The 11055-nt window shown below is 42.9% G+C and overlaps 1 protein-coding gene across 1 annotated transcript in view; it reads right to left on the bottom strand.

Moving 5' to 3' along the window:
* The window catches only part of SPINK4 (serine peptidase inhibitor Kazal type 4), a 37808-nt gene that overhangs the window by 9946 nt on the left and 16807 nt on the right, over positions 1–11055 (bottom strand). Inside the window, exon 3 of the mRNA XM_069087740.1 lies at positions 3096–3136. Within this exon, the coding sequence (XP_068943841.1) occupies positions 3096–3136 (41 nt within the window). The remainder of the gene's footprint in view (positions 1–3095; positions 3137–11055) is intronic.

Genomic DNA, 11055 nt, shown 5'->3' with positions numbered 1-11055 from the left:
AAGCAATTGGGGTTAAGTAACTTGCTCAAGGTTACATGGCCAGGTGTTTCTGGGTGTGGTGCTAAGTATCTGAGCCGGGATTCGATCCCAGGTCATCCCAACTCTGGGGCCGGTGCTCTTACTCGCTGTGCTACCTGGACGCCCCTCTTGTTCTTTCTTTCACCAAACCTTACACCCATTTCAATGTGGAAGTCATAGATTGGACCACAATAGGTCCCTGCCCAAGTACCCCTTAATAGGTATATTGTGGGCCCTCTGGGCTCAACTGAATGTCAAACGGTAACTGTTTCTCTTTTCTTCAGCAACCCTGAGGGTCTTCCCCTCCCAGTTTGATTCCCCCCCCCCTTTTTTAAATTAGCCTCTCTTCTTAAAGAGGCCTATTCACTAAATGGATGTTACCTCACTCAAAGTGAGAACCTGAAAAAGCCTTGGCCTAAAAGGGTCAGGGGCTCCCACTGCATCCTGGGCCATCTCCAGTCATCCTAAAAGATATCTGGCCACTGGACCCAGATGGCTCTGGGGGAGAAAGTGAGGCTGGTGACCTTGCACAGCCCTCCTCACTCAAATCAAAGTCAAGTGCAAGTCGTGTCATCATTTCCCTCATGTCGTCATCATCCTCAGATAATTTGTGGTGATAAAACACAACAACAGCAAATGAAATATATACATTATAAATTGGAGACAATCAACAAAGGAAAGCATTAAAAGGGACTAGGAAACGTGTCTTTCAGAAGGTAGGATTTAACCTGAGACCTTAATTAAGCCAGAAGAGTCAGGAGGAGGAGACAAGAGTGTCCTGTGTGAGAAGCAGCCAGGAGACCAGCCTCTCTGGACCCCAGAGGGCGTGGAGGGGACTGGAATGGGAGGGAGGGGCCAGGTTAGGGAGAACCTTGAAAGCCAAGCAGAGGCCCGTTAGGTTATAGGAGGTGCTCCTTCTCGTGCTTAACACGTAGCGGGCACTTAATAAATGTTTACTGATTGCTAGGGAGCCGCTGTGATTTACTGAATAAAAAGCAGATACAGAATTGAACAGAGTCGGACTCTACACAAAGACTGTCTAGCTTTGCAGGAGCCACCAGAGTCTGTGCTCTGTGGGCATAGCCTTTGAGAGTCAGTTGTCACATACATGCCATGGTGAGAAGTAAAGGATCTAGGGATAGAAGGAATATTTAGCATCTACACAGCATGCTTTGGTTTGTCTGGTAAAGGGCAATAAGCAGCTTCGATAATGTGAGACACCAAAGTTATCTCGAGGTAGCTGAGGAGGGCTTGAGAGGAGATGGTACACCATTATCTTAGGATATCACTGTAAACACCGAGGTGGGGATGGAGTGGGACCATTGAGAGGGGTCTTGTGTGCTTAAAATAACTTAAATTGGATTATGCATATTTAAGACTCGTAGCTAGAGGACTGGTGCCCATTCCCCTTATAACTACATGGCTCTGTATATGCTGTTTAATTAAAATTAAACTTAATTCAATTCTCAAATAAAAATTAAATTTAATCAAAATTTGTCACCAGATTTTGAACCTTTTTTAATTGACTCAGAGATGTTTCTGTCCCTGACCTTTCCCATCCACTCATGATGAGAAACCCATGATCCTTCTGTTTCCAGATGTAGAATAGTGAGTTTCTAGCGACAAATTTGTGTTTATTGATACTTCTACTCTTTCTTAGCCCTTTCTTTCTAGAACCCTCCATAGAAGGGTGAGCAAATGATTCCAATTTGTTTTAGAGCAGCTCAGGTTCTCACAGTAAGAAGGACTACGTGGTGACTTGTGGATGTGTGTGCACTGAGTTTAGAAGGTGTTTATATCTAGAAGGTGCCTTCTCAGCAGAGGCTGGACAGCCACTTGCCTTGGATGTCATAGAAGGGATTCATTTATTTGTAATGAGTATGGACTTAGGTGACCTTCTTTGACTCTGTCAGACTCGGAGTTTTAAAGATTCTTTAAAACCATGTTCTAGTAAGTTCTTAAGCTAATTCCTTAGAGAAGCATTTATAGGACACATCAAAAAACATGCTAGTTGTAACTTCACATGGATAATTGATATTACATTGCTTGCCTTCTCAATGGGTTTCTATCTGGAGTGATTTGTCATTTCTTCTCCAGGGGACTATGGCAAACAGAGGTTAAGTGACTTACCTAGAGTCACACAGCTACTAAGTGTCTGAGGCCCAAATTTGGATCAAATCTTGACTCCAGGTCCAGTGCTCTATCCACCTAGCTGCCTAAGAGAGGACAATAGTTCCCTATAAATTATCAGAATACATTCTGTATATAAATGGATTTTGTATATATATTTATATATGCAATATATATTTCATATAGATGCAATACCTTCCATATATAAATGATTTACAGAGCCCTTTCATCACAACTCTTCTTCTCTGACTTTAGGGAGGAAGAGGAACAGAATTCACTTGGTGGCAGGCTGGATCAAATTATAGAGCCAGATGAACCTAGGCTTGGTTTTTATCAAGTGATGACAAGATGGAAGTGAGTGATCCCCTCGTAACTCCAGGGTGCCTCTTTATTTAATAGAGAAAAATAAAGGGGCAGCTAGGTGGTACAGTGAGTAGAGCACCAGCCCTGGAGTCAGGAGGACCTAAGTTCAAATCTGACCTAAGATACTTAACACAAAAACTAGCCGTGTGACCTTGGGCAAGTCATTTAACTCCAATTGCCCTGCCTTCCCCCTCCAAAAAGAAAAAAAAAAAGGAAAACCTCAGGTGGGTCTAGATCTGAGTTTAACTTTGAGTGCAAGCGCTCAGCCTACATCATGAATAAGGAATTGGCTTCCTATAAGTCCCAACTTTTACAGGAAACCTTTCCCCTCTTAATTCAAGTGTCTTCCGTCAATAAATTATTTCATGTTTATCCTGTACATAGCTTGTTTTGTCTATATTTGTTGCATGTTGTCTCTTCCCATTAGATTGTAAGTTCTTTGAGGGCAGGGACTGTCTTTTGCCTCTTTTTGCATCCCGAATGCTTAGCACAGTGCCCAGTACAGAGTAGGCGCTTAATGAATGTTTATTGATTTTTGATTGATTGATTGAATTAGAAAAGAAGCGTAGATTCCTCCTTCTTACCATTCTCTGAAAAGCCGCTTCTTCTGCCTTCGCGGACTCTCCTGTAACACATGGTGAAATTAGTTAAGACAAAACAGATAAAAAAAGAGGATTCAGAAGTTTTTATTGCTGCCCTTTGTAAACTGTAAACATAGCTTGTGTAAACTACAGAAAACTCAATATGTTTATAAGAGCCAACTTCCCAGTTAACACTAAAATCTGCCATAGATCTTGTACATGGTGGGGATTCAGTAACCACTAATTGAAAGAATTAAGGAATGAGCCCTAGTATACAAACAAGGCTCTGCTTCACCTATAATATAGCCCAAGGACTAATTTAGAGTGAAGAAACTGGATTCTGTCCTGGGATGTCCCACGGCAAGAAGCTGCTGGGTTTCTTTGGTTCCAGGGATATCCCAGGGCCTTAGAGTTGAACAGGTTGGAACCTTGAGAGAAGAAGTGGGTAAATTCCCATAATGTCAGACTTTTGGGGACAGTAGCCAGAAGCTAATGTCATTGCTATTCCTTGCTCCTGGGGTATAGGATAAACCTTAGAATTTCAGAGGTAGCAGGGATCTCAGAGGTAATCAGTCTACCCCCAGGACAGATGGCTGAAATCTCTCCCTTCAGCAGCCTCTTGGTGAATACTTCAAATTACAAGCAGTACACTAAAAACCTACACGTTCTCTGGGGAATGTGTGTGTGTGTGTGTGTTTGTGTGTGTGTGTGATTGACGTTTGGCTATCTCTGCTACTCTGGAGACTTTTTAAGCTAGAGAGAGACATTTTGGTACCATAAGCAGAATGTCACCCTAGCCCAATCCATTACATGCTACTTTGTCATTGTTGTTCAATTGTGTCCAACTCTTTGTGACCCCATGGGCTTGTCCTCGGGGTTTTCTTAGGAAAGATACTGAAAGAATTTGCCATTCTCTTCTCCAGTGGATCCCCATTTTATAGATGAGGAATTGAGGCAGATAGCAGATAAATGACTTGCCCAGGATCACACAGCTATTACGTGTCTGAGGCTGATTCCATTGCACCACTCAGCTGCCCATACTATTAGCTGGGCTCATTTGGCACCTGCTCACCATATGGTGTTCAAAGCCATAAATTGAGCAATTAGGATTTTGTCTCAAGATGCTAATATCCAGGTGATGTCCAAGGTTCTGATATTCCTCCCTGCAGCTATTCACACCTCCACCTGTGTTCTGCCACCAGCCCCTACCTACCATATCCCAGGTTCTCGTTGCTATGCCAACATGATGCTGTGATGGGACTTGCATTCCTGCCAACCTCCATGGATATAAGGGTCAGACTTTATCGTATACCAGCATGGTTGTACCTGTGATTGGGCTGTCCTCTGTCCCTCTGCTTATCCTCACTCATCCTTTCCCACTCCCACCTCTCAGCTCAATTATTTTTGTCCCAGAGAAAAATGTTCCTAGTTACGGATCCAGTGGCATGGACCTTATCAATGCCCATGTGCCTTCAAAACTATTTTTCCCTTTGTCCCAGTGAGGTATGTTAGGCATCAGAGAACACAAAATGGGATAATGATATGATGGCAGAGGGGTCCCTGAAGGTTTTCTTGGCTGCTTGTGAGTTCCCCTGACCATGTAGCAGTAAAAAGCCTTTACTCTCTACTTCATAGGAAAAAGACCCTCACATTTTCCATTTTAAAAGGCTACATTCTTTGTTTTTTTTTTTTTGGAGGGGGAAGGTAAGGCAATTGGGGTTGACTTGCCCAAGGTCACACAGCTAGTAAGTGTGTAAAGTGTCCAAGGCCGTATTTGAACTCAGGTCCTCCTGACTCCTGGGCCAGTGCTCTGTTTGCTGCTCTATTCATTATTAGCTGCCCCCTTTGTTCTTTTTTTTTTTTTAACAATGTTTTAATCAAACTATTTGTCCTAAAAATGCAAGAACACTTTGTTAAAATTATAACTTAGCTATACCTGGGAATATAGAAGGGCATTATTTTTGCTTATCATAAGGGAGAAGTTCCAAACAATTAGAACTGTCTAAAAGATGTAATGAGTTGCCTCACAATATAGAGATGGGGAAGAAAAATTACATGATCTTGTTAAAACTGATTTAGAGGGGTGGCTAGGTGGTGCAGTGAATAGAGCACCGGCCCTGGAGTCAGGAGGACCTGAGTTCAAATCCAGCCTCAGACACTTAACACAAAAAACTAGTCATATGACCTTGGGCAATTCACTTAACCCCAATTGCCCTCCAAAAAAAAAAAAAAGCAAAAATACCAACCAGATTTAGAGGGAATTCATGATGAAGGCAAGGGTTGAACAAGATAGCCTCTGAGGTCTCTTTGCTATGTTAAGAATCTAAATCCTGGGGCGGCCAGGTGGCTCAGTGAGTAAGAGCACTGGCTCCAGTGTTGGGATGACCTGGAGATCGAATCCTGGGCTGGCCGTGTAACCTTCAGCAAGTTACTTAACCCTGATTGCTTAAAAAAAAAATCTAAATCCTGGAAGTCAGTCTTATTCACTTAGGATGCTTTTGCCATTTGGGGTAGAGGGTTTGGGAGAAGAAGCACACGCTTGCTTTATAAAAGGTAGCTAGGTGGCAACTAGGAGGTGCAGTGGATAGACTGTTGAGCCTAGAGTCAAGAAGACATGAATTCAAATCCAGCCATAGATACTAGCTGTGTGACCCTGGGCAAGTCCCTTAACCTATTTGCCTTGGTTTCCTCTACTATAAAATGAGGATAACAATAGCACTTCCCTCCATGATACTCTGATTTCTACATATCATGAAGAGGTTCAAAGTAGCGGAGGGGTGCCAAAGTTGACCCTCTTGCTTGTTCCAAGCCCTGCTTCTGCCCCTGTTCTGTGACCCCAAACAGTAAAGGATTTCAGCCTGCCAGATCCCAGCTGAACAAATTGAGCAAACAGCACAAGGTGTGCTTCCAACTTGGTCCCAACTTATCCCAGTCACCAGTGACGGCGACCAGAGCCAAGCCCCCCCACTAACCTACTGCCTCCTGGTGCTGCTGTGAGGTTCAATGAGGATGATACTTGGCCAGTGCTTGGCACACAGTAAGCACTACATAAATGCAATTATTATACGTCATAATAATATATTGTATAATATACATTACAATAGTAATAATTATTATATATCATTATGCCATCCTATACCACATATTAATTATAGCTATGCTGTGCTCTCTATATGCTATAATGATGCTATTATTGTCATTAGCATTGTACAAGGTGTCCCAAAAGTATTCTTTCAGCTTTCCGCTTAAAGCTGGACAAAGACTTCTGTGATGCTCTGTATTAGAGAACAGCTATCTCTTTTGGAGAGACCAGTAAAAGAAATGGGAGAATCACTATAGCACCATCTCTTCCCGGTCCCGTTCCTAGCAATTTATGGAGGAACCATTAGAAAATCCTTCCACTTTCCCCGTAATCGGCTCCTTCTTCTGTCTTCCATTTCAGTGAAGTGCAGCAAGGTAATTTTAAAGAATAGACCTGCCACCAACCTGGTACAGCAATCAGAATGCCAGTCTAACTCACCCCCTTCCATGCTACAAGTAGCTAGTCTCTTCTGACATGTGTATGAAGAGCCGTAACTAGCACTGGGCAGACAGAGCTTTGTACAAGGTACAGCTTTGTATCAGGGAGTGTGCTTCCTGTCCATGGCTACTCACATTGCATTTCATGGTCCCCTCTGCTTACATCTAACTAACACACCTTCTTTCCTTCACCAGGGAATGGGTCAATGGGGTTGAAAACTCTGTCCATCCTTTCAGTGTAGATGGTCAGTAATGAAACATATCTCTTGATATGCCAGCACATAAACTATGACTTTTATGAATTTCTAGGCTATTCTTTCATGCCACTCTAATGGGAACCCTCAGGCACAAAGAACTAAATTAACTTTGCCTCATCTAGCCCCATCATCCCATGTGTTTTTTCTCTCCTTCTTCTCTGCCTTTTTCTAAACCATGCTCCCTCAGTCACAGGATGATCTCCAGTCATCCTGATCTCTATCTGGCCACTGCACCCAAATAGGTCTGGGGGAGAAAGTGAGGCTGGTGACTTTGCACAGTCCTGCCTCGCTTATATCCAATTCGCTGGCATCACCTTCCTGATGTCATGGTCCCCTTTTAGAACAAAGGACACACAACAAAACAACAGCTCCCTCTGCCAAAACTCTCTGTCCCTTACCTGTTGAGATCCCACCCCTCCTTTAAGGCACAGCTTCAATGTTATTTTCTCCAGAAGGCCTTTCTTGATATGATATCACTAGCCAAAAGTGATCAGTCTTTCCTCAGATCTCACACCTCACCATGGAAACTGTCTTAGGCACTTACTGCATCTTTCCTCATTTATTACACTTATTTCCTAGGCTATACATTCCTTGGGGGTAGGTGCTGTTTTTCACTCATCTTAAATGCCACATAGCATTTGCATATTGTCTGCACCTGGCAGTTTGATGAGTGAATATTGAATGAGTGATAATTCTCTATATTTCATTACAGAGCAATGTTTAACAGCAGAGTTTTAAGAGAAGTCAATCAGAGGCTCATCTTTACCTACCTAGTCAAGGTTTACCAGTCAAGTTGAGTTTTTTGAGGTACCTGGGAGATGGGTATTATAAGATAAGTCACTCTTAGACTTGTTTCTGATTTCTGCATATCCGAGGGAGCTTTAAAGTAGAGAATGAAGGTTGCCAAAGTTGATTCTCTTGCTTTTTCCAGGCCCTGTCTCTGTCCCTGTTCCTTGACCCCAAATAGCAAAGGATTTCAGTCTGCCAGTTCCCGGTTTACCAAATTCAATAAACTCAACACAAGATACAGTCCTAATTTGGTCCCAACTTACCCCAGGCACCAATGATGGCAACCAGAGCCAAGATGAGCATATACATTTTGAACTTCATGTTGAACTCAGCCCTGGGGCTGTGATGGGGACTGGAGATGGAGAGTGATAAGGTGGAGAAAGTTCCTCCAGTGTTACACCCTGAGTCCTATTTATAAGCGAAGTCAGCCGCTCTTATCTTATCATGGGTCAGCTGTGAAGTGCAGTATTGCAGCTGGGGGATTCTCTAAGTAATTAACCCCTCTGAGACTTCCTGGTGAATGGACATTTTCAGGCCTCCTTGGTCTGAATCAGTCCCTTTCCAGCTGGCAGTGCAGGATGCTCAGAACGAGGCACCATCCTTTCATACCGTCTTCCTTGATCCCTAGAGACCTCACAGATGTCCTTCACTGGGCTGATGTGTTTTCTGGAGCCAGAAGGGTTAGCTCAGGGATTCCCTTTTTGAGGAGCACAAAGATGAATGCCTTTAACCAAACCACACAGCAGAAGAGTAAGAGACAGACACGAGAGAAAGAAAGAGTCCTTAACATGTAGCCTGTCACTGCCTGGCCAGAGGGTGGAAAAAGGGGGAGGGGGTGGGGGGCAAAGGGAGAGGGTTTAATGCAGAGGTGCCGTGGGACTGGTTTTTACCAGTGAGAGCCCATTGTTAAATTTTCATTGTGGACATTTACATCTCAGAAATCTGAAAACACTGTAGATCAGGGCTTAATTTACTGTTTTGTTGGTGGGTGGTTTGTAAGGAAGTGATGGAGAAAATGTTAATGATATAGATTAAACTGAAAAGTGCGTCCTCTTTTCAGAGAGCTTGTTAAACATTTACCAGCACAATAGCGCCTCTGTCCTTGATCGATGTCATCCTATGTCTCACCTTCTCTTTGTGGTTTCTTTTTTTTTTTTTTTTGAGGCAATCAGGGAAAAGTAACTTGCCCAGGATCACACAGCTACTAAGTATCTGAGGCTGGACTTGAACTCAAGTCCTCCTGATTTCAGAGCTGGGGCTCTATCCACTGTCACTTTGCCTCCCCACCTTTGTGGCTTCTCATCCCATTTTTGTCACTAACTTGCTATGTGACCTTGAGTAAGGTGCTATCAGAAAATTAAGAATAATAACATCTACTCTGCCACTTTCCCTTTAAAGAAGTTTTATTAAAATTTTTATAATTTCTTGATATAGCGCCTACCCTGCTAACAAAGAAAAACGATTAAGCACAACTACTAGACCTTATCTGATAGTGCTTGCCATGCTCTGCACCCATAGCCTTCTATCTTTCTACTGGGATGAGCGTTGAACCATCTGGCTTTGGAGCCAGGCTTTGTCACTGTTTCATCTGAGTTCAGCTGCGGTTTTTTTAATGGTTGTTTTACATCAAATTATAACATATGATTGTCGTGGAATTTTTTTTTCTTTTTGGAGGGGGAATGCAGGGCAATTGGGATTAAGTGACTTGCCCAAGGTCACACATCTAGTATGTATTTGAGGCCAGATTTAAACTCAGGGTTTTCTGACTCCAGGCCCAGTATTGTATCCATTGTACCACTTAGCTGACCCAATATTGAACGAACATCTCCAAATGTCTTCTTGGCAATGGTAGTGACAAGGGAGCTAGTAAAGGAAACAAGGTGGTTTAGATAGGAAGCCTCATCTTCCTGAGTTCAAATCTGGCCTTAGACACTTACTAGCTGTGTGACCCTGGGCAAGTCATTGAATCATGAAGAGTTGGACATGACTCAACAACAACAATAGTGACAGGGGACTTTAGTCCTGGGAGAAAAATATTACCCATAGAAAAAGCCAGTCTTCAGTGGTAAAGGATTGTTGTCTTTTTATGAAGCTCCCAGCCCTGTGGGATGGGCCAATCCCTGCCCCATCTGGAAGAGTTAATTGCTAATCCTTAGAATTTAATGCCTATCTGTTTAAAGTCAATATTTAATATCATTTCCTGTATTTAAAAAGACAATGATAATGGGGAAAAGGAAGTGACCACAGTGACTCCTGAGGTCTCTGGTGCTGGTAATGTCATAGAGCATGAAGACAGAATCCAGTATGCACAAATATCTGTTATCAAATCAAAAGTAAGCCACGTCACCCGAGGCCCTTCTTAGGGCCCTCTGGCACCCCTCATTGTTTTCTCTCTTTCCTTGTTCTCCCCATCCCTTTCTTCATTTACTTTCCCACCACCTTCCCCAATTGTGACTTAGCCCCTGTGGTGACCTCTTCAGGCACACTTGGCTTCATCTTTATCTTTGGGGGATGTGTAAGTAGTCACCACTTTAGGACCATGTTTTCCTTCTGAGAGTCTATCACCTCCAGAATCAAATATAAAATCCTGTGTCTGGCATTCAGGGCTCTTTGTAACCTGTCCCCTTTCTCACCTTCCCATTCTTTTTGCTCCTTATTCACCCCATATTCTGTGATCCAGGCACTGGCCTCCTTGCTTTTCCTAACACACAGCATGCCACCTACCAACTTGGGGCTTGGCTGTTTCCCATGCCTTGAACCCTCTCCCTCCTCATTCCCATTCCATGGATTCCTTCAAGTCCCAACTAAAATTCCATCTTTTACAAGAAACCTTTCCTGATTCTCCTCTATCTATTGATATCTTTCTATCTATTGATTCTCTCTACTATATATGTACATACATAAACATGCATGCATACATACATGTACACATGCCACACGCGTACATCACAAATGACTATACATACACACATATAGTTTGTGTGTATTTGTTTGCAATGTATACATATATATCACGTGTATACACACACACTTATATAGTTGTCTGCATGTTGTTTTCCCCATTAGACTGTGAGTTTCTGGACTATTTTTTGTCTTTTTCTGTATCCCCAGTGCTTAGCACAGTGCCTGGCACAGGGCAGTTGCCTGACAACTTGATGCATGATAATACTTGCTGTTGACTATTTCATAGCCTCCTAGGATGTGAAAACTGGAAAGGTCCTTAGAGGACATCTGGTTGAATTCCGCCATTTTACAGTGGAAACTGAAGCCTAGGAAGGATAAGTACTTTTCCCAAGGTCATTTGGGAGTTAATGACAAAGCCCAGACTAGAGTCCTCAGGCATCCAGTTAAGGATTTCATCTACTACCCTCTCAGGGACAATGTCCTGATAGGAGATG

The sequence above is a fragment of the Petaurus breviceps genome, unplaced genomic scaffold (assembly GCF_028583685.1).
Source record: "Petaurus breviceps papuanus isolate PSGF00001 unplaced genomic scaffold, PetGlider_PUasm1.0 183, whole genome shotgun sequence".
NCBI lineage: Eukaryota > Metazoa > Chordata > Mammalia > Diprotodontia > Petauridae > Petaurus > Petaurus breviceps.
Note: the sequence above shows the minus strand (reverse complement) of the source record. Positions and strands in the feature narration are given on the sequence as shown.